Genomic DNA, 24,407 nt, shown 5'->3' with positions numbered 1-24,407 from the left:
GGTTAGAGATGCCTGGTGCATTCATGGTGCAGGTTCGAGAAGCAAGTACACTCAGTCACTTTGGCAAATGGGTCCTTTGAAGATGATGCAAGTATCGGGCCCTTAGAAATGAATTCCACAGGTGTTAATGGGCTTGTTCCTTGAAATCCAGATTCTAAATTCCAGGGGAGGGTTGTTCGGAGCATATGGGTCTTGGGGTCAGTCAGATATGCATTGACTTCAGCTCTCACACCGGCAAGTGACTTTCAATCTGCCTCAGTCTTTTCACCTTTAAAGTGGGAGCAGCAGCAGCGGCTGCCTCCATCAGGACTCTGATGATAAGATACTGTAAAATAGCTGATGTGCCGTGCACAGGTCCTGGCACACAGGAGGGGCTTTCACATGTGTTATCTGCCTCCACCAACTACAGTGGCAATGATTGAAGCATCTTTCAAGGTCAAGGTAAAGGGTGGTTGGTCCATAGTCTTCACAGCCAAAGTGCACCATCACTTCTGCACTCCCTCGTATGAGTGTGTGTGTGTCTGTGTACATGCATGCATGTGTGTGTGTGCATGCATGCATGTGTGTGTGTGTGTGTGTCTGTGTGCGTGTGTGTCTGTGTGTGTGTGCATACACATGCCCAAGTGTACTTGGAGTTCTTCACACTGCCATCCCCAATGAACCGTGAGGTTGCAGGGGTGAATGGCATCACAGTCTTAGGTCCCTTGGTTTCTGTCCAGGGCACAGGTTGGCTCCAGCAGACAGACAGCTCCTTCTGTGGGGTCTCTCCCCTCGGTGTGAGAGTAAGCTGCCCTCTCTATGTTTGGCAGCTCACTTTGGAAGCCCTACAGTTTGCTTTGGTTCCAACCCAATCAGCTTCCGGGGTCCTTTCTTCTTGGTCCATGCATGCTTGATCGCCATACAGAAGGTCCACAGTGCTGGAGACTATGTGGCTCCTGCCCAGTTGGGAGCAGAGCAGACTTGGGATGTGAGGGAGCTTCCTACAGGGGTGACGGGCGCAGTACACAGCAGCATTTAGACTTTGGACTCGTCAGCAGGATTCTGCAGCAGCTAAGCCAAATCCACCTCTATCCACACACATTCCAGGCCCTAGAGAATGGAAAATTACCAGTGCAATGGACTTGCTTGGGAGAATTTTTTTTCCTTCTTATTCTTTCTTCCTATTTGTTCACAAATTTCATTTGCTGGGGCATAGAATTTCAGTAGCAAAGAAAGAAAAAAACATCATCCTGCCTCTTATGAAAAAGCTAATAAATATTCATTTGTCAGGCACCGTGATGGGCCATGAATTATACATGAGTGTGTACTCGTGGGCAAGCCGGCAGGCTCTGCACACAGAGTGGTTAAGACCTTGGAATCCAGTGAGACAAATCTGACAGCTAAGAAAGGTCAATGTCACCCTCAGACACTAGACGGCAGCAGACGGGATTCTTGTCGGGGTGGAAAATGGACCCTAGCAAAGTCCCCTTTGCACCTGACATGTGGTATCTTCGCATGCTGGGCTGGTTCCACCGAGAGGCACCCTGCCTGGGTACTGGGCACCCTCACGTTCACATCACAAAATAGTTTCCTGGTGTTGGGGTGCACGCTTGAGATCCCAATACTAAGGGGGTAGGAGCAGAAGGATCAGAAGTTTACATTCACCAAGGCACAAGGTGAGTTTCCAGTCTCCAGGACAAAGCCTTTCTTTTCTCTTCAGAAGCAGCTGGAGCAGGACGATAGAGCCAGGCAGAAATAGAGGCGGGATTCAAACCCACACTCTCATCTGGGTCCTTACACAGAACACTAACAATAATTATTATGGGCAGAGAGATGGTCTATCAGTTAAGAGCACTTGCTGTAATTGCAGGTGACCCAGGTTCACCCGCATATGGCGACTCACCCCCTCCCTCCCCGCACTGTTCCCTCACCCGTGTAAGTTACTCGAGTAAGCTCCAGGGAAGACAATACTTTCTTTGGCTTCCATCACACCTGTCTATACTGTATTCAGTTCTTTACGCACTGGAGAGGGAGCTGTCCACACTTGCGGTGCTGAAACTTGCTCTCTGGACGTTAATCCCAGCACCTTTCCCTGCGCACTTGCTGGGTCCCTGCCTCTGGATAGCTCTTTGCTTCACTACATACTCTTTCTCCATCACACTAGCCCACGCCATTACGCGTGCAGGGTGTTTGCTGATGCGCCTCTTTGCTGCCTGATGCTTACAGTCAGGACCCTGAGGGTTAAATGAAGCCTTCTGTCTTTAACTGTGATGTGGTCCATGTGTGAGGAAGGGATTCATGAGTTCAAGGTGAAGGCTTTGACTTCAACCTGCAGATGTCTGAACAAGCTCAATGCAGTCACCCAGTTCAGCCCTGGGTTTTTCTCAAGCTCTTGTGGCCCCATGTGAGACACCACTCTTTATTCTTCCTGGCTACATCCTGCTCCAACATCCTAGACACAGGAAGCCCTGTGACAGAACTCTGGGGCAGGATTTTTACATCTAATTGATCTATCAATTATTAAGAGACAGATGTTAACGCCCTTGGCCACTCATATTGAGCTGTCTTACTTTTTCTAATTCTCTCCCTGTTCTGCTTTGCACGCCTTGAGGCTCTCTGCCTAGGCTCTAAGAATCTACCTGGCTGGCTGGCAGGTTAACGCTTTCATCACCGGACACGTCCCTCGTCATTTGTAGCAGCGGCTTTGGTTTAAGTCCAGTTAGTTGTCTTTGTGTCAGAGTGATGGTATGTTTCTTAAATTCGCAGTCTGAAGAGTGTTGCTTGTATTTGTTCTGCCCCCTCAACTGGGCTCCAGACTGAATCAAAAGAAAGCTTTTGTTCCACAGACCCACCTCCTCCTGACGCCTTGGTGCCATTGTTATAGGTAGATGCCATAAACCCATTAATACAGCTCAATATTTTAAACTTAATCTTATGTCTTTTTAATTCACTTAAGATATATTTTCATATTTTAGCTTTTGAGACAGTCTCGCCATATAGACCTCATTATCCTGGAACTTGCTCGTAGACCAGGTTAACCTCTAACCCAGAAATCCTCCTGCTTCTGCCTCCTGAGTTCTGAGGCTAAAGGCATGCACCATGACACAAGGCTTCAGACTGTTTTCTAATTGTTTCCTGTAAATGCGTTCTGCTATTCTCCAGTCTTTAAAGGTTTGAGTCAACATTTCCTTCAGCCTCAAATCTGAATACAAGATCTGGTAGCACTGACTTTCCCAGCCTGTGTGTGCATGGGTGGAGCTTGTTTTGGGAGGATTAGAAGCACAGCTCTGTAAGGTATTGATTGACAAAGGGTTTTCCCCTCTCAGCATCTTTACCGTGCAGTTACACTGACTTCTGGGCTTCATTACTCAGGGTCGTGTTTGCTTTCTATGGCTGTGACAAACACCATGGATTAAAGGAACATAGAGACACAAAGGGTTACTTCATCTTCCAGGTGACTGTCCGTCACAAGGCAGATCGAGTGAGGACTCAAGCAAGAACTTAAAGAGACGCCTCAGAGGAACTCTGCGTGCTTCTCCATGTTTTTTTCTTTCTCCCTCCTCTCTTATACAGCCCAGGACCACCTTTCTAGGGAATGGTGATACCCACTGTGGGCTGAGCCCTCTCCCATCAATGAACGATCCAGGAAGACATGACTGCAGGCTAGTGTGACCCAGGGGATCTCTCCTCTGTGGTTCTTTCTTTCCAAGTGACCCTGGATGTGTGTGTCAAACCAGCCAGTCACTGTTAGGCTCATGGCTTCTCTCTTGCATGGTCAAGATTTTCTGCCATTTGGAGTTTACTTTTCTTGCTGCCACAAGCTCTGCTCTGACTTCCTTGGTTCCTCACCTTCCAATGAACTCACTGAACTCCTGGGAGCTCCAGGAAGCTTTTATTTTTAGGAAGGAACACAATTTGGGGAAGTTTTAAGCTGTGAGGCTCCATTCTGTTTTCTCCCTGTCCTTCGATGCTCTATCATGCAGATGCAGCTCTGTTCTGTTGCCAGGCGTGACTAATTCTTTATTCCCACCTTTCTGTGTTATTCAATTCAGGCAATCCCTTGGATACCACTCCCAACTCACCAACTCACCTGTGGTGAAGTTGTAGGTCCAGCGGTTTGATTTCACAAATGAAGAATTTCCACTCTTAGTTTTGCAGTCCTTTTTAATCTTCACATCTCTTTTTTGGTATTTTTACATTTGATGCTTATTAACACATCCTTCTTTTGGTGTTGTGGAATCAAACCCAGGACCCGGTACATCTCATCAGAGGGTCTGCCGTGGAGACGCCTAGAGCCTGTTCTGTCTCTTTACTCATTGAGCGACACTTTCTTCAGGTCTCTGAACAAATCTACAGTGAGTACTTGTAAATCTGTGATCGGTGGGCTAAGAGTCCACATTCTGAAAGTTCCTTCCCCTGATACAAGTAATAATATCTGAGAGAGAGAGAGACAGAGAGAGAGACAGAGAGAGACAGAGACAGAGAGAGACAGAGACAGAGAGAGAGAGACAGAGAGAGACAGAGACACACAGAGACACACAGACAGACACACACAGAGAGAGACAGAGAGACAGAGACAGAGAGAGAGACAGAGACACACAGAGACAGACAGACAGACAGATAGACAGACAGACACAGAGAGAGAGAGAGAACTTCTATTGAAAACTGAGCATCTTAGACAATGACCTTTAGGCATGGGTCTTTCTTAACCATCTGGTGACTTGATTCACCAAGCACAAGCCCCCTGGTGTCACTGCCTAACTTTTAAAGCCTTTGGTTTTGTTGTTCTGGGTAGTATTTCTATTTTACTGATGAGTCTTGGCTCAATATGGAATGCTGTCTACACCTGAGCCGCCATACACTGAGTTCCAGTGTCTGGCTCTGTCCCTTGTCTCTCTGTGACCATGCCCATGGCTTGTCTTTAGCATGAAGCAGATATGAAAGGTACCTCCAGCCCACTGGCTGTTCCACTGCCTACAACGTGTGAGGTTTGTGGTTATAGGCGCCACGGCTCACCTCAGTCAGAGCCACCGCCTTAACTGTGACTGATTCTCTGCGGCTGCTGCTGAGCTCTCACTGCTTCTGACAGGCCTGGGGTATAGCTTAGCCATGCCTTGCTCTGTAGACATGAGACTGTCCTAGCTGAGAAGGGGCTGCGTTCTTGGTGTGACTCGCCTGGTGGCCCCACTGCCGAGTCAGAGCTGGGTAGGATTTGGGGAGCAGAGATAAGAGCCTGCAGTCAAAATGGCTGCCAGCCCCCACTGCTCTGACCCAGGCTTCAGCAGGGCTCCCAGGAGTCGCTGATTCCCATCTTGCTGAATCGTTTTGTTGAGTTCGTCAAGAGTCGAATTTGCTCTGTTATGAAACCGTAGCCGTTGTTATGATGGTTGTGCAGAACAGAGAGGGGTGGGGAAGCTCCTTGAGCCACCATTTTGGAAACCTCTCTCTTGCAGGCCACTCCTATGACCTCTGCAAGTCCCCTTCCTTAAACCAGGTGTATGACCCCATGCACTGAGGCCCAGAGGCAGGAGCTGCTTGCCCAGGGCCACACAGCCAGTGAGTGGAGGATCCCTGTCTGGGTGCCAGTGTCAGAGGGTGGAGACCAGATCCATGAGCTGATTCCTGGACCCTCTAGCCTCCTCTCCTGGACCATGATCCTTCTCACCACATTGGGTCTCAGCTGCTTCTCTGGTAAAGGAGAACAATATATTTATTTATATATTTTATAATATATAATTTATGGCAGAGGCTTTGATGCACAAACCATTGGGAAAAAGACTTGGGATTAAAAGGCAGGCTGAAAATGGTCCTTCCCTTTTTTTTTTTTTTTTTTTTTTGGTTTTTTGAGACAGGGTTTCTCTGTATAGCCCTGGCTGTCCTGGAACTCACTTTGTAGACCAGGCTGGCCTCGAACTCAGAAATCCACCTGCCTCTGCCTCCTGAGTGCTGGGATTAAAGGTGCGCACCACCACAACCAGCTTTGTCCTTCCCTTTTTAAAGACAAGGTCTTTCTATGTAGCCCTAGCTGCCAAAACTCACTATGTAGACCAGGCACTCTCTGTTTAGAACAACCTGGCCTCCAACACATAGAGACTCACCTTCTCTGCCTCCTACATGCTGGGGCTAAAGGCATGTGCTACCATGCCTGAGGAAGCTGTGTTTCTTAGGAGTAAAGTGACCGGTATTTTTCTCACAGACCATCATTCCTTACTAAGATATGAGCCTCGTATGTCTGTGGAAGAGCTGATATGACAAGGAGACTATTCCACACAGCGACCTGGATCCCCGCCACATTTTTTTTTAAATAACAGGCTGTTGGACAATGATTGCATTGTGTTGAACCAAATTGAATAATTGATATCGGCTTAAACAAAGAGCACTTCCATATGGTTCCATCTCGTGTTAATATTAATGAGGATAACAAAACAGCAATTAAATAATTAAATGCAAAGTCATTGACAAACTCCTTTTCCTATTAGCTCAATGAAGCCTCCCTGGGGGTTTTAAGGTCTTGGACGGGGTCATTAACATCATTTCAATGTTGAGAAAGAGATCGGAGATAACACCACTCACTTGCTCAGCTGGACCAGAGTTCTCTCCCAGTCCTCTCTCTGGTGTCAGCAAGACAGAAGGGTTTTTCTAGGGCCAGTATTCCTGCCCACGTCTGAGATATTCTAGGAAAATCAAGTGCTAGAGAAGAGCCCTCCGTTCCTATGGTGGCTGAGCTCACAGTCAGGCAATGTCTACACAGTTAGGCAGTGTCTACACAGTTAGGCAGTGTCTCCACAGTTAGGTAGTGTCTATACTGCTGCTGAGAACCTGTGAGGCTTCTTCTCTCTTGTTAGATCTTTTCCGAGGGTTGTGCTCAAGCGGAAAGCTGCAGGTGTACACTGGTGCCCAGCTTCCCTGGTGTGATGACCGTAGACCGTGTGGTAGGCGAGGCCCTACCAACATCTGCAATTTGTTCTTCCTTCTTCTTAAAAGGAGTCTGAGGGAGGCTGCAGTAAAGTACTGGCCTGAGATCTCTTTTATGCTTGAAGAGAATAAAGCCTGGTCCCAGGTGAATGCAACTCCAAGTCTTATTGTTTGAGTCTGGGGGGGGGGTGTCTTTCTAGGTAGCCCAGACTGACCTTAAGCTCACAATCCCCCTGCCTCAGCTTCCTAAAGTGCTGGGGTTAACCCAAGATCTGTCCACTTTTCTGTTCAAGCACACACACTAACTAGCCTTTGCCTCTGAAAGAGATTGAGAATAATGTTTCCAGCTGGGATCCCACTTTCTCCGTCCATTTTACTTTCAGCCAATTTTTACCACGCTTCTCCTCTTGTGCAGAGAGAAGAGACTTTATATTTGGGCGTATTGGCTTTATGCGCCTTGGCTGCCTACAACTCCCTTGGAACATTTCTTTGAGGCTACAATGTAATAAATGAAACTACTCAGATTTGGGAGGAGTGTGGTGGGAGACTATTGCAGGCCATCAGGAGAGGAGGTTGATTGTGGTCTGGGACTAGATTTTAACACACAGTTTTAGGAGCTGTCTCAAGAAATATCCCATGGTCCCCTTGGCCTGGGGTGAATGAGGGATTTGCAGTGTTCTTCCTTCTTCTTGGGTCTTCCAATTACTCTCCTGATGGACATAATAGACTTTCAGATTGCAGGGGGGCTGGGGGGGGAGGGCACATGGTGGTGTTGGAAGAGGGAGTGTGATGGCGGTCGTACAGGGTGGGGCAATCTGAAGGGGCAGAGTCTAGCAGTTTGTTTCAAAGCTATTTGACAAGAGGAAGATTCCCTTGGAAGTCATCTCCGCCTCCTCCAAAATCTCTGAGGAAATTCATTTCTCCTGCCTTCCTCCCTCCCTCCCTCCCTTCCTCCCTCCCATCCTCCCTCCCTCCCTTCCTTCTTTCCTTCCTCCCTCCCTCCTTCCTTCTTTCCTTCCTTCCTCCCTTCCCTGCTCCTCCCTCCTTCCTTCCTTCTTTGCTTCCTTCTTTCATCCCTTTCTTCCTCCCTCCCTCCCTTCCTTCTTTCCTTCCTCCCTCCCTCCTTCCTTCTTTCCTTCCTTCCTCCCTTCCCTGCTCCTCCCTCCTTCCTTCCTTCTTTGCTTCCTTCTTTCATCCCTTTCTTCCTCCCTCCCTCTCTCCCTCTCCCTTCTTTCCACCTTCCCTCTCCTTCCTCTCTCCCTCCTTCCTTTTTTCCTTCCTTCTTTTCTCCCTCCCTTCTCACTCCCTCCTTCCTTAAAGCTTCCTCTCTCTCTTTCTCTCTCTCTTTCTTTCTTTCTTTCTTTCTTTCTTTCTTTCTCTCTCTCTCTCTCTCTCTTTCTTTCTTTCTTTCTTTCTTTCTTTCTTTCTTTCTTTCCTTCTTTCCTTCCTTCCTCTCTCCCTTACCCTCCTTCCTTACTTTCTTGCTGTCTCCCCTCTCTTTCCCTCCCTCCCTCCCTCCCTCCCTCCCTCCCTCCCTCCCTTCCTTCTTCCTTTCCTTCCTTCCCCTCCTTATAGTCATTAAGCCCCCACTGTTTGCACAGGGCAAGGTCTTAGAGTCGTGGAGAGAAGAGGAGATGACAGCCACAGGCTCTCTGTGTGACCAAGGTCAGATCAGATGAGCACAGTTAATGGCTACCTTTTCACAGATACAGATATCCTGTTCTCTGCACCAGCTCCCCTCACCTCCACTACTTCTTTCGTCTTGGAACTTCTGTGGGATGACTATGTTGTAGAGATGACACACTTGGGCCTGGTGGAGGTTCCAGTGAAATGTGCTGCATGTGGCTGGGACCTGGGATACAGTCCTCTCCCACACTTGCCCCTCTGAGTTGGGGCTCCTCTTTCTCCTCTCTCCTGCATCCTGCCAAGTAGTAAGCCTGACCTTCAGCTTGTTTCTTTACTCCATGCTTTCTTTGAAATTCTCTCTTCTTCCTCCCCGCAGGTGGTAGAGGAACTCTTGAAGACCCTGGATCTGGAGAAGAAAGCTGTGGCCGTGGGGCACAGCCAAGTGAGTAAAGTCACTTGCCTAGATCAGCCACCCTCCTCCTTATGGTAACTCAGCACCCAATTCTCATCTCTGGGTCTACAGGGGACAAATGACTTCTGTCCCCATCCCTCTTACAAAGTCAAGATGACACAGTGTCCCATGTGACACCAGAAATGTCATTCTTAGAGTCCCCTGGCCCAGGAAATTCAAGAGCCTAGAGCAGTTGACACCTGGGTCCTTAAATAACCTGAGCTCCAGAAAGAACTGTATGCATCCTGAAGATGTTCTTAGACGGAAGAGCCCAGTCAGGAGACTACCTGTCTGTGCAGTGGTTTACTTAGCAGAACAAAGAAAGCACTTTGGAGAGAGATAAGAATGGGCTACCCTGAGACTGTGGATTCTAAAGACGTACTTATGGATATTTATGAAGCAGGTGGGCTTATTCATGGAGGAGGAAGAGGAACCTTTCTCTCTCTCTCTCTCTCTCTCTCTCTCTCTCTCAAGTCTCCCTTTATGGGTGTTTCTTTTCAAAATCTCCAAAAAGGGGGAAGGGCGTAATGTTCAAGCCATGTTCTGATGACATCAGCGTCCAACAAAAATACCTGACTAAAGCAAGAAAGAGTCGACTCTGGCTTATAGTTCACCATGGCATGGTGGTAGGAACCCTCTGAATGGTCCTGTTGCACGGGCATCCAGGAGGCTGAGAGAGAACAGGAAGTGTAGCCTGGCTATAAAACCTTAGACCCACCACGGTGATGTACTTCCTTCAGCAAGGCTCCACCCACTAACGGTTCTACAACTTTCCCAAATAGCACCAGCAGCTGGTGAGGTCTAACTGTTGGAATTAGCATAAGGCACATTTCACATCCAAACTATGTCATAGACCCTTAATAGCTAGTGCACACCTGTGAGTGACCCCCAATAGCAGCATCAGAGACATTTAATGACAACAGAACTCTGCCCATCAGGAGACAGCTTCCAAGACACATCTGGAGTTTCTCTCAGCTACCTTGTGTCTAACTGCATGTCTACCCCGTATCCCATACCAGAAGGAAGCCTGTTTCCTCAGATGCAGCCTCCTACTTTCTCCTTTGCAAGTGACTGTCACATAGCCCTCCTTGTCTGTCCACTGCAATCGGTGGACAGAGGAATGCCTGAGAAGAGTGTGGACGACCTGAGGAGAGAGATACCATATTCCAAATGGGGTTGAAGCTTAAAGCTCTTCCTCCATCTGCATAGATCTTTACAGAAGATATCTGTGTTTCCCCAACATGCTGGTTCTCACAAAAGGAAGCATGGTATTTTAGGGTTCCTAAATTCTTTGACTCTGGAACCCTCAGTCTTTTGTTTTTTGTGGCATAGTCATTACCAACTCTAGAAGCTGCCTGGGAAGTGAGCACAGGGTTTCAAACTCAAGAACCATGCTAGTGACCGGCAGGACATTGGACATGAACTCAGAACGAAGACTTAGAGAGGGTGCAGACAAGAGGGGTGGAGCCTCACTGTCCCATCATTCACAGATCGGTCACCATAGCCAGCTAACCTGAGAGGGCAGACCCCTGACAGCAGGTGCCTATGATGCTCTGGGGGAGGCTCTGCTCTCCCCACAGGCTGCGGTCATGGCGTTCTCCTACAGAAACCCTCTCCTTGGTGAGCTCAGACATCATCCCAAGACCCACTGCTCAATAACCTGTTGTAAACACACTAGCATCTCTGGACTCTGGTCCAAGCTGCGGGTCCCTGTGGGCTCACCCAGGTCTCCGCTACCCCCAAGTCCTTCGCACATGTTTCTGATAGAAAGAATACACCATGTGCTCCTGGGCTCTCACCACAAGCCTTAGACTTCCAGACGGCTTCATGTTTTGAGACTGTGCTCTGGGGAGCTCATTTCTAGAGAGCCTTAAGGAATAAAGGCTAGAGTCCCCAGGTCCTCCCCTCATGCTGAGCCTCCGCTGGTGGACAGCGGGCCTGTAGAGCACACTCATGCAGGGTCCCTCGGTCTTGACTCAGGTGGGGGTACGGTTTCTCGGTTCCCCCCATCTCTCTAGTCCATCTATAGCAATATTGCCTGAGAGCTTGCACCAACCCCAAATCCTCAGGTTCCGGCTCAGACCTACCGGAGCAGAGACTTCAGGAGGAGTGCACCGGCTGCTCCCACACATGCTCTCTAGGCGACTTTGATGCATGCTGGAGTCTGAGAACCACTGGGCTAGATAATTACCCAGTTATTTCATGAATACAGAAATTGGTCCCCACAGTCTCAGTGGCCACTGCAGAGCAAGGGAGGAAATAGAAGCTACTGTGTGGTTTTACAGAGGCAGAGGCTGGCAATCGAGAAGCCTAAACCTCCTATAACGGTACACAGTTGCCACTGCTCAGTGCTTGGCAGTCACCCAGCGTCATGGAGGCCAAGGTGACCTCTGAGAAGCCAGGCTCAACACCAGGGTTTGCCATTGTCGCATCTGGTACTGACAGGCAGGAAGCCTCTGGAAAGCCCAGTTGGAGAGAGAACCTGCCCGGGCTCACAGCTTCCTTACGAGCTTGTGTCTTAGTTGCCACATCTGTAACGTGGATCCTGCTCTCTGCCCCTGCCCACTTCATTTAGCAAGGCCAAGCTGCCATTCTTTACAGAACGCATCTCCCAGTGGAGCAAGCTATTTGTCAGATAAGGACACATTTTAAGGCTTAAAGAACGAAAACCCTCAGAGCTGGAGAGATGGCTTACTGGTTAAGAGCACTCAGTGCTCTTGCAGAGGGCCGAGTTCAGTTCCTAACTCCTGTTCCAGGGGATCCGATGATGCCCTCTTCTGGCCTCTGCTGCTGCCACTTGCATGTGTGCAGTGCACATAAATTCATGCAGGTGAACATAAATACATATTGAAAAGAATCTTTAGGATACAGAAAGATCTGCTGTTTTTGTTTGTTTGTTTGTTTGTTTTGTTTTTTCTTTCAAAAGAACTGAAACTCCTCTAATCTATAAAATGACCCGAAGGAGAGGATCCCTTAGCCTGGGCTCAGAAACTGTCACCCAGCAAGAGCTTTGGAAAAACCTGGGTTTGCGGTCTTAGACTGAGAACAGTAGTGAGCCCCCGTACGTTCCTTAGAGGTGGGGTGCAGGATGCTCCTCGTTGCTGTGGTCTGATAAGCAGGTGGACCCCTGAGAAGAGAATCATCTAGATTTCTCTTTGTGATGTTTTTTTTTCCAGCCCCTGTCACCTTATTGAGGCTTGTGCTGTGGGCTCTGGCAGTTCTGACAAAGTGTGATTCCACACTCAGTCTAATGGCTTGGTAGTATCACGTTCTCAAAAAAAAAAAAAAAAAAAAAAAAAAAAAGGAAAGAAAAGAAACAGATCAGGCTTTGCATCTGTAGAGCTGAGGACGTGTAGACTTGTACAGTGCTTTCCAATTATCTCTTAAATGAAATTCTCATACTTAATCAATATGGACTGGGCAGCACCCTCCACCTACTGCAACATGTGACCGCTTTGATCATTGATTTCTGCTGCTGCTGCTGCTGCTTCTTTTAATGGCAGCTTTTGGAGACTCACCGGCTTGTGAAATCAGTCCAGCAGTTACTGAGCAGTGTGAGGGTCAGGAGTGGCTGGTTGTCTTGGTGGTCTCTGATTTGCGAAACAGTTGGGCCCTCAGTGGAACTCGCTCCCACCTTCCTGTAGGCTCATGATCGGATCTGATGGACCAAGGGGCCCCTTACTGAAAATGGTCTAGGGTGGTGAAGAGCCCACCGAGACCTTTGTTGCCATTAGATTCAAATTCCCTTTGGATTTCAAATTTCTGATCTGTGGACCCAAGTCCTGGGTTCGAGACTCCGCTTTCTGGGTCATCTACTATTGAATTAATTGGGAGAATGATTTACCACAGTGGGACAATGTGGAGCCCATAGGGGAGGGCCTGGGAAGACGACTCAGCCATTAAAACGTTTTCCCCTTAGTCCCATTCCCAGGACCTATGGAAAAAGCTGAGGGCGATGGTGGGCACACTGTTAATCCCAGCACGGAGGAGGCCTTTGTTTCCCCCCCACCCCCATAAAATGGGAAAATCAAAATAGCAACCCTCTCAGGTCCTGCATGCCAAGTGCTTTCTTTCTGACATGCCATGTAACTGTTACGTCCAGTTCTAGTCTGTTCTGACCACTAGATAAACATTATCCATTTTTTTATTTGGCAGCGTCACCATGCAGGGATGTCAGATAGGATGACAGCTTTGGGTTCTTCTGACAAATGACAGGGCTGGCTCAAGTCGACCACCAGACATCTTTCCTTGGCAGGTGGGGAGGCAGACTGAGGGTGTACGGAACCGAAGAGTGTGTAGTCAGGGACACACTCTGCCTCCAGAGCTTCGGGTCCCTAAAGCCCACTGAACCCAAACCCAAGTCTTCTTTATCTCCTACTGATTGGCATCCCTGGGTTTCCAGGTATTTGCATCCTGTTCTCTGCAGTCTGGTCATGGATCATCTATGGGATGCAGCCATGCTGATCCCGACACCACCAACACCTTCTTCTCTTCTTGATGCTCTGTAGCCTGGCAGGTGTGGGCTCGGGCAGGAGCCCAGCAGCTCAGGGGAGGGGTGCACCAACCAGGAGGGCAATGCCCCTTCCCACAGCCTGTTCCCTGCTTCTGTGCTGAGTCTGGGTGTTTCTAGGCACTGTCTCTCAGGTGGCTTTGTCAATGATAATAAATATTTGGGACCAGCCAAATGCATGGGCTCCAGATAGCCTGGGATGAGGCCCCAGAACCTGCAATTACTGCCACCCAGAGAGGAGTCTGTCCCTGTCCTGTAGGGATTTAGGCACATCTGCCCTGGTAGTGATTGTCAGACTAACATACCTGCCCTTCCATAAGGATCAAGGTGAAATTCAGGCTGTGGTTCAGTGGGGGTTCTTCCTTTTTTCTTTTCATTGTTTTTATTTTAAGACAGTGTTTCATGTAGACCAGGCTAGCCTTTCAGTCTCCAGGATGTAGCCCAGGCTGGCCTTTCAGTCTCCAAGATGTAGTCCAAGCTGGCTTTTCAATCTCCAGGATGTAACCCAGGCTGGCCTTTCAGTCTCCAGGATATAGCCCAGGCTGGCCTTCCAGTCACCAGGATGTAGCCCAGGCTTGCCTTTCAGCCACCAGGATGTAGCCCAGGCTGGCTTTGAGCTCACCATTAGCCAGACATGACTTTGAATTTCTGATCATCTTGCTTCCAATACCCAAGTGCTGGGATTCCAGAGTGTGCCTCCATGACATACAGACAGATTCCAGGACTTCTGGAATGCTAGACAAGCACTCTTATCAACTGAGCCACATCTCCAGCCCCAGATTTTGCCTTTGTAAAAGCCCCAGGGGTGGGGGTGGGGTACATCTGTCCTGCTACAGATGCCTGGGCATGCTGGGTAGCCGGGAGCTGGAGGCAGAAAGAGGAACCATGAGAAGACAGACCACTTGCATCCTGATAAGAGAGATGGGTTTCGAGTGGAACCCTCAGACACTCAGGCTAGGCAGAGGCCTCACCTGTACCTTCCTCCCCTGACTCCAGGTTTTCCTCAAGGCGGGTGTGGTCTCCAGGCTGGAGAGGCAACGGGAGAAGCTGGTGTCCCGGAATATCGTTCTCTTCCAAGCAGCCTGTAGGGGCTTTCTGTCTCGCCAGGAATATAAGAAGCTGAAGGTATTGATCATACAGGTCTGAATGAGCAGGCATGACTGTGAGTCCCCCATGATGCCCCATCCAAGGGGTGCCCCAAGAGCACTTGGGCAAGAGCTCACCCTGACATGAGACACCTCCCCACCTCTACAGCCTGTGCTGTAGGTGCCTGGAATAAATAGGTAAACGAGGCTGCGGCTCTGCTTTCTCCATCTGGTTTGTCCCCCTGTCCCCTCTCCCAGGCAGGCGAACCCCATACACCCCCATTTTCCTTCTTCAGATCCGCAGGCTGGCTACACTGTGTATCCAGAAGAATCTAGCTGTGTTCCTGAAGGTCAAAGACTGGCCATGGTGGGGGCTCCTGGCGTCTCTCCGGCCCCTGCTGAGTTCCACGCTCGGCACTGAGCAGCTTCGAGCCAAGGAGGTGGGTTCGGTCCTCTGGGTGGTGACACCCGCCCACCTTCGTGCTCGTACCCAGCACTCAGGTCCCTGGTGGCCATTGACCAACAGCTCAACAGCTTTCCATTCATTTGCTTGCAGACTTCCATCAGCTGAGACTGTCCTCCCCCAAACACAGCTGCTCTATGGGATGCTGGTTAATTGTGCCAGTCACTCTTGGGCCACAGGGCTTGCTGTAATCCCAGTCAGGGGGCTTTGGCATCTCTCAGAGAAATCCTTGCCATCCAACACACACATGCACACACATGCATGCACACACATGTGCACATGTGTGCGTGCGCACACACACATACAACCATTCCTCAGGTAGGCAACTGTTTTGGACAGCTTCTGGTTTGTGCTATCTATATCTATATATCTATATCTACATCTATATCTATATATCTATATCTATCTATATCTATTTATATCTAATCTATATCTATCTATAGATATCTCAAGTTGTACACAAGGCTCCTTTATTTTGTAAACAAACAGCAAATATAAGGTGAGCCATGCAGCCTTCATAGAAAAATAACCACTAGTGAAGTCCATACGAATGTCCCCAAACTGGCAAAGCCTGATATCTGGCACTTTGTGGCCCCAAACACTTTTGTTGAGGCACACCATGTGAAGCATGTGCTACGCTCTCACCAATATATTCTAGATGTACCCAAGTCTTGTGCACGCCCGACTTGACCAGCAAGAATGACGCTGCAACAGGATCCTTTTGTACACGTTTATTGGGAAAGCTTGATTGCAGAGGCAAAGAGACCCCCGAGCCCAGAACTGGTGCTGCTTATATAGGCCTAGGAGAGGCATGTCTCACACCCAGATTGGTTATGCACTACGCCTCATTTGCATGTTCCTCATCTGATTGGCTACTCTCTGTACCTCACAGAGCCTCATTATCATACCTCATTTGCATGTCTCACATCTGATTGGTTATACTCTCAAAGCCTCATTATCATGCCTGGGCCAGGCAGTGTCTTTGCAAAAAATTTACTGCATATGTACACATTGGTTGTTTGTCCAAACTTATGCGTGGTGGCCAGCAGTAGTCAATGCAACTCTGTAATGGCACATGTGGCTTCCCACACCCAAGGGCATTTCAGGGAGCCCTTTCTTGCTCTTCTTTAGTGCAGCATAGTACTCCCTTGTGCCCACAGCCTAAATGTCATTCTGTCACCTGCTACTGCTCCCAATAATGGTGTCACAGGATTGGAGAGCAGCCCCTGGTGGGAGAGTGACACTTGTGAGGATGAAGTGCTGAGCACATTCTGCACAATCACAGTCACACACACATGCACACGCACAGGCATGTGCACATGCATGCACATGCATGTGCACATGCATACTCATGCACTCACACACACAGACAGTTTACGGTTGAACATTGTCCCCATCTGAAGAAGATAAGCACTCAGGACTACGTGTGCTCCAGACTCCTAAGAGCAGAGGTGTTGATATTTGGAAATGGTGAAGGAGAAGTCCCAGTTGGGCTGGTCACTGTGCCATGGCCAGTCACCCCCTTTTTTTTTCCCAAAGGCTCTATTTTTGATTGAAAGTTAATTACATGAATTTATGAGGTGGGATGCAGACCCTAGATACTGTTGTATGTGTCGTGCTGAAGCTGTGGATGTGATGTGAGCATTTCAGATACTTTCAGGGAGCATGGAGTGCAAGGCGTCCCTTTTGCCCTAGAGGGGCTCACTAGGTTTCCTCAAGTCCCCAAAGCCTTGGGCACTGTGACTTCTCCTAACAGAAGTGGACCATGAGGCTGACCCCGGCCAGCCTCTGCATGGACATTTGTCTTGTAGGAGGAGCTGACGCTGCTGAGACAGAAGCTACAGAAGTCAGAGAATTCGAGGAGTGAGCTCAGACAGAACACAGACTTGCTGGAGAGCAAGGTAGGCCTCCCACCTGCCGCACACTTAGATCTCCTGCCTCAGCCCACGACACTCGGGCAGCAATGGCACCCTGCATCTTCCCGACTCCACACAACCACCCAACGTCATCTGGTCCCAAAGAGAGAAGTTCCCTCCCTGCGTAAGCCACAAAAGGTGAAAGGGTTGGGCTGAGGGCTGTCTCACCACGACAAACATGGGGAGGGTGCTCACTAGAGGGTGAAATGGAGACATGATAAATACATGACATCAACATTGTCGTACATGACATAAGCAGAGTCCAGAACACGCAGAGAACTCACGTCAGTCGGCTGGAAAACAAGACATTCGATAGGGAAATTTAAAAACTGACCAACATATGGACAGATGGCTCCCAGGTGGGAAGCTGCTTCCTTTTTGCTTTTCCTCAAGTTATTGATAATTAGTTTAAATGCCTTTACAGGAAGCACAGGGCACATGTGAACAAGAAGCTCAGCCTCATTCTGAGATCCCCTTTCCTGGGATAGCTCCCTTTTTACACCACCCACTGTCTGCTATTAACCTTTTCCTTTTGGAGACTGAGTCTCAGGCAGCCTCCATTGTTGTAGCAAAGGATGGTAAACGTTTTGTTTTAAGATGTGCTCTTATTTTTTTAATTCTCTCTGTGTTTGTGTGGATCTGTGCATGTGAGTGCAGAGCCCAGTGTGGCCGAAAGAGGGCACTGGACTCCCTGAAGCTGGAGTTGCAGGTAGTTGTGAGTCTTCAGTTGTGGGTGCTGGGACCCAAACTCAGATCCTCTAGAAAAGCAGCAAGTCCTATTAACAACAGAGCACCTCTCCAGCCCCTGAAAACACACACAAACACACACACACACACGCACACACACACACACATGCATACACATACACACACCACACACACAAACACACAATATAAACACAATACACACACAAACACACAATGCACACACACACACATGCATATGCATCTCTCCCAATACACTTACATCTGTTCTGATCACACTTCTTCTCATTCCCCTCCCTCTCCTCTGAACTTCATCCCAGCAAGTCTTCTACTTTCTTGTTCTTTTTTTGTGTTCCATCACATTTAATTAGCATCATCTGTATGTGTGTGTGTGCGTGTGTGCAAGTGCTTGTGTGCATTTGTATGTATACTGGGCGTGCAGTGTGTACATGAATGTCTTTTTGTGTTTGAGTGTGTACATGTGAGTGTGCGTGCATGCGAGTGTGAGTGTGTGCATGTATGTTTATGTGTATATATGTTCATGTACACATGTACCTGCATGCTACAATCCTGAGCTGCCAGGCAAGATATGCCCACAGGAGCAATAGTGGCTGGACAGTTATGGGGTGACCAGTGGTTTCTTGATTAGGTCTGAACTCTGCTTTCCTGGAGCATACCTGATACTGTAATCCTGGTGAAAGCTCATGGTTGAGGGAGCCTGAGAGGGCAGGGACAGGAAGGAAGGATTGGTGTTGTTCATTCTCTGTCTGAATCGAGCATTGCTTTGACTTCATGGTCAATTATGCTATAGAGTTGGTTTTTCAGTCTAGCATCAAAACACTTCTACAGGGCCAGTAAGATGGCTCCAAAGGTTAGAATACTTGCTGCCAAGGCTAATGATCTGAATTCGAACCCCAGAACTCACATGATGGAAGAAGGTACACCTACTCTTCTCTTGCCATGTGTGTGGGGTTTGACATCCAACACAGGAACCTGTGGTGGCATTGTCAACTGCAGGGCACTAACCACTTGTCTATGCAAGAGCAGCTTGTCCATGCGTAGTGACAGCAATTGGCATGCCACAAATGTACAGGCTGCCACACAACATGCACACGTCCTCGCCAACCCTCCCCTTCAGCTCCTTCCCAATCTGTGTGTTTGGAGCTTGAAGTGGCACTTACAGAGGCAATGATCTGCATTTCCTGATTGCTACTTAGATTGAGCCTCTTCTGGTGAGTCTAATTGCATCCTTGAGCATGCAAAATCTCTGAAATAAGACTGTCTCCAATGCCATTGCATTATGGAAGACGGGAGGAGAAAGAATGCAAGAGCCAGGTGTGTGTGTGTATGTGTATGCATGTGTGTGTGCATGTCTATGCATGTGTGTGTGCATGTGTATACATGTGTGTGCATATGTGTGCATGTCTATGCATGTGTGTGCATGTATACACCTGTGTGTGTGTTTGTGTGTGTGTATGTGTATGCATGTGTGTGTGCATGTGTATACATGTGTGTGTGCATATGTATGCATGTGTATGCATGTGTGTGCATGTACACACCTGTGTGTGTGTGTTTGTGTGTGTGTGTGTGTGTGTGTGTGTGTGTGAGAGATCAATGTTAAACACTGTCTTCTGATTGCATTCATTGGCTCACTTAAGCTGTGGCTAACAACACAAGGCAAGCCAGTCAAGGTTCCAGAAGAGTGGGATGGGGACTCATGCCACACCCCAGCTGAGATGCTATTGCTGGGGAGGAAGAGTGATTTTTTTCAGTGACATAGCCTCTGGTAAGGTGTCTGTGTTCCTATGACACTGTACATACACGCATAAACACATAAAGATATATAAACAGATATACATATATACATACATATACATATGCACATACACACATAAAAATATACACATGCACACAAACACACATGTAAGCATACACACGGGGGTGGGGGGGAGTATAGAGAGAGGAGGGAGGGGTGGAGGGAGGAGAAAGAGGTGAGAGAAGAGAGAGGGGGAAGGGAGAGGGGAGAGAAAAAGAGGAAAGAGGGGTGGGGGAGTGAGAGAGGAGAGAAAGAGAGGAAAGAGGGGTGGGGGAGTGAGAGAGGAGAGAGAGGAGAGGGGGAGGGAGAGAGAGGAGAGAGAGGAGAGAGAGATTTATATACACAAGAAGTTACTGTCAATCAGTGCCCTCTGCAGAATGTTACCCATATGCCCCTGCAGCTGACCCTGCATCTGAGAGCCATGTTCTCTCTCTTCATCTCTCCCAGGTTCCTCCCAGGTTTGAGAATTTTCAGAAGTCAGGGCTGAGGGCAGGGTCAGGGTAAGATATATGGATCCCCATTAGTTACCCATCTCTAATTACACTATGTGTCCCTGGTAAGGAGCCTGGCACACAGTAGGTGCACACATAATGACAGCCCCCAGCCCCAGCCGTGTTCTGCTTTCAGTATCTGTCTTAGGTTGCGCCCTGTGCTGACGTTTCTCTCTCAGTACTGGGACTTGGCACACACTGGTTGAGCACCCCACCACTGAGCTGCAGCCTCACCCCTCTGTTGCTGACAACAGTGCCTTGCTATTCCACCTGGGCTGGCCTTGAACATGTGGTCCTTCTTCCTCGGCCTCCAGGTCTCCAGGGTAACCATCCTGTGCTGCCAGCCAGCCCAGGCCAGTTCCTTTCTCTTGCATTCTGTAAGATTGTGCATCCATTCATGTTCCCATCAGTCCTACTCATCCCGAGGGACATTGTCCCTAAGTAGAAAGGTCGTTTTTTGCTGATTCCAGCACAGGGTGGATCGGGGAAGGCTGTCAAAGCAATTTCCTATCAATTGCCCTGTGACATCTGTTAAAAAAATAACCAAACTCTGCTGTGTTTGCAAGCCAGACTCACTCCTCCTTAAATTGGTTTTCATAGTTCTGAGTGTGGGGCTCATTCCTCCTCTGCAAAGGGGAGGGGGGAGGGGGAAGGAGGGAAGGGAAATATAAGGGACGAATGGGGAGGGGAGGGAAGGGAAGGAGGAAGGGAAAGGTTTGCATGGAGTTGACCATGTGAGAGTATCCTGCTGCCGAAAGAACTCTGTCCTTTGGGCTCTAGACTGTGGGTTCCACACAACTAAAAATTAATGCGTCAAATTAATTCTGTGTTCCCCACACTCAGACGGATTAGCACAAATTAAATTTCATGCTAATTGTCTAAGCGGGGGATCCTTGTGCCCCTGCTGGAATCAAGGCTGATTCCCAGGGTGGGAGGCGGTTAGGAGCGTGGGCCCGGATGTTCCTGGGTTGTACTGGTCACTGTCCCAGATCCCATTGGGCTTTTGTGTGGCCACAAGTAAACCTAACTTGCCCAAAGACTCCTCTCAGAGGCTACCCACCCAGAGCCCTCGAGAGCCCCCAATTCTGTAGCCATTGCCGTTGTGGCAGATGAGAGTTCAAATCTCGGCTTTGCTGCTTGCTTGCTCTGTAATCTTGTTTTCCATTTGCGTCATGGTGGGGCAAAGACAGGCTGGATGGGAAAAGAAAGTCTGTAGAGCATGCAGTGACCTCAATTTCTGGAGCGCAACTCTTCTCCTGACAATATAGCTTTCACCTCAGAGGTCTTTTGTTCCAGAGCCAAATATCAACGACCATGTCCTGGGAACAGATTCAGGTTACCCACAATTCCACACTCCAGCATGGAGGCCATTTTATGAACTATTAAAATAACGTAACAAATGAAACCACAAATCAATACTTCTGAAGTACATTGGTGGAGACACATCAGTTGTAGCTTATTGAAAATGAGGAAACCTGTTACAGGGCCACAGATGCTAGAATATTCTTAGGTGGTGACTAGGACGCAAGGTTAATAAGCTAAGTTAATACACCACAGAAATCTCTTCTGGTAGTCACAGGACACCAGGTCAAAGAGGAAGACAAAAAGCAGCTATCAAACAGGCTAACGACCGCCCGTGACACATCAGTTACCTCTCCAAGTTCTAAACAGTCCTGGAGCCTTGCGGTTCTGTGGAAGGAGACATCTTCCCAAAACCTTCACAATAGTGCACTGTTTTCCAGTTTTCAAAACATTGAAAAGAAATCCGCAGTACAGATGTGCATCTCGGGGCAGCTGGAGCCCTTGTGAAGCCATCTTTATGGTTGAGTAGGCACCTTGTGCTGTGCTCATATGATCAAAAAGGAGAGTGAGGGAGAGTCACACTTTATTGACAGCTGGTCTGCCAGTGATGGCCACACCCACAGGTGGGCAGTAGTAACTGGATGTAGCTAATCAACAAAGTTGGGAGTGGGTATGTTGAGAGGTAGGAGGCAAGTTGAGGAAGAAATGGGAGGGAGGGATGTAACCATATTTTATTACATATGTAATATATGTATGTATGTATATCTCCACACTATATATGATCCAGTCTGAGTACCAAGGGACAGAAGTCAGCGCTCGTGTGGCTCCCATGGACAAGGCCCTGGTTGGAAATATTGACAGAGTTGGCACATGTTCTTAGCCTTGATCGTGTTCCATACTCCCTCTCGACTTTATTTATATTATATTTGCAATTATATAAAACACAATGAAACCCTGGATTCTATTCCCAGCATGGTGTATATATGGGCCATGCCTGTCACCCCAGCACTCAGCAGGTGGACACAGGCAGATCAGGAGTTCAAGGTCATTCTCAGCTATATAGAGTTAAAGGATGGCCTGAGTTACATGAAACCGTCATGTTATAAAGGCACACACACAGACACACACACACATACACAGAGACACAACATACACACACATATACACAAAGACACACACAGACATACATAGACACACAGAGACATATACATACACACACATACACATAGACACATGCATACACAGACATACACAACACACACACAGACATACACAGACACACACAGACACAGACACAGACACACACACACACACACACACACACACACACACACCTTCATAGTCCTGTGTTTTCTGGCTCTGGTGTCTTCCAAACAGCCAAGAAGAAAGCAACAAGTACTTGGAGGCCGGGTCTTCATTTGCTCTCCTGTGGTGGTGGCACCTGTGTCTGTCAGCTCAGGAGAAAACAGGGCACCATTATCAACTCCTTCAGAAATGCCAGTTCACATGTCATGTTAATTTTCTGTCCCCTGCTAAAAGGTCTATGTGATCACAAACAGCATTTACAGGCCAAGTGCACCTAAGAAAGACAAGGCATGCTGGGAAGGCAGAGAGCAGGTACCAGGTACCACAGAGCCATAGCGCACTGTGTGGAACATCCAACTGTGGTTGTGTCTTCTTCAGGGACAGTGATGACCAGCAGGACAACTCATGGTCAGCTGTCCTTAATTGAGCACCTTCTATGTGCCAGGATAAACTGTCCAGGGCTTATCTCTCTCATCTCCGACAGCATTACTAACGATAGGTTCCCTCTCTGCCATTTGAAAACTGATAATCAGAGAACTTTGTGCTAACAAAAGAGTTCTCCCACACCAGGAACAGCTACATCCTCAAGTATGAGTTTTCAGCCAGTGTTTATGAAGCAGGATCACCTTTCCCCCAGAAGTGGTTTGTCCTAGGATGGTCCTACTGTGTGCAGCGTGTAGAGAAAAGAAGGGTCAGTGGTCCTGGTTTCTCGTCCTCAGATCACAGACTTGACCTCAGAGCTTGCTGATGAACGCTTCAAAGGAGATGTGGCCTGCCAGGCGCTGGAGAGTGAGCGGGCAGAGCGGCTTCAGGCCCTCCGAGAGGTTCAGGAACTCAAGGTGAGAACTCGTAGCCACCTAGTGGGGTGGTTAGAAGTGGTAGGTCCTGGTTACTGGTGCTTCTCTGGGACCTGTCATCCCAAGTGAGACAGGTACACAGGTTAACTGACTTCTGTGCCCTGGGTCCTTGGGACAATCGGGGGTTCCTAGGTCTGGGAGGTGCTTCCGGCAGTGACCTTAGCAGTGGAGACATGATATGCATAGCAGGCTCATGACCTTGGAAGGACCTTTGGGTGGGAAAAATGCAGGGGACATATCACGCTTGTGTCCTGAATGTGTAGCAGGTGACCAAACCCTGTGAAATTATCAGTCTTAGCTAGTTTAGTCCCTTTCCATTACTACAACAAAATACCTCAAGTGGGTTTCTTTATAAAGCAAAGACATTTGCTAGCTCATGGTTCTGGAGACTGAAGGTCTTGGGCTGCCCCCTTTGGCTCAGCCTTTGGTAAAAGCCCAAGGCAGCTGGTATTGCTGCACCAAACAGGAAGTGAGAGGGGAGGGGGGATCCCTACTTTTATACTGTAATGACCAAAGCAGGGGTTTCACGAGAATGACTGTAATTCCTTCCAGGGCCCAGTGACCTGGGGACCTCCGCTGGGCCCGACCTTTCACAGTGCCAAGTGAAGGACTAATTTCTTGATAAGTGAACCTGGGTTTGGGGGTACAGATTCTACCATTTCCAAATTCCAGCCAACACTGAGCCTTTTCTTCCAGACTAAGTATCAGCAAGTGCAAGATGCATTGGGGGAAGTTCAGAAGCAGCTGGAGGAGGCACAGCAGAGGATCCAGGGGGCCAACCTGGAGGAGAAGCCAGCAGGGGGAGGTCAGTTGGCAGATGGAACACCTTCCTGCTTGGTGTGTTTGTTCAAGGGTATGTGTGGAGCACATGTGTCCCACTCACGTCGTGTCTGCAATGGCCAGTAGGCACAGCCCTTGGGCAGCTTCCCAGTCTGGTGTGGCAGCCACAGTACTGCCCAACCAAATTTACAGTGAAAACCCATACA

General features: G+C 48.6%; 1 protein-coding gene across 2 annotated transcripts in view; it reads left to right on the top strand.

The window, feature by feature from the left end:
* Myo18b (myosin XVIIIb) overlaps nt 1-24,407 on the top strand; it is a 207,586-nt gene that overhangs the window by 69,870 nt on the left and 113,309 nt on the right. For both annotated transcript variants that reach the window (XM_006535262.3, NM_028901.2), the window contains 6 exons: nt 8,897-8,962; nt 14,478-14,606; nt 14,863-15,006; nt 16,841-16,930; nt 23,284-23,403; nt 24,118-24,226. In XM_006535262.3, coding sequence (XP_006535325.1) covers nt 8,897-8,962; nt 14,478-14,606; nt 14,863-15,006; nt 16,841-16,930; nt 23,284-23,403; nt 24,118-24,226 — 658 coding nt within the window. The remainder of the gene's footprint in view (nt 1-8,896; nt 8,963-14,477; nt 14,607-14,862; nt 15,007-16,840; nt 16,931-23,283; nt 23,404-24,117; nt 24,227-24,407) is intronic.

This window comes from Mus musculus, chromosome 5, assembly GCF_000001635.26.
Source record: "Mus musculus strain C57BL/6J chromosome 5, GRCm38.p6 C57BL/6J".
NCBI lineage: Eukaryota > Metazoa > Chordata > Mammalia > Rodentia > Muridae > Mus > Mus musculus.
The sequence above is the reverse complement of the archived record's forward strand: the minus strand, read 5'-3'. Positions and strand labels throughout refer to the sequence as shown.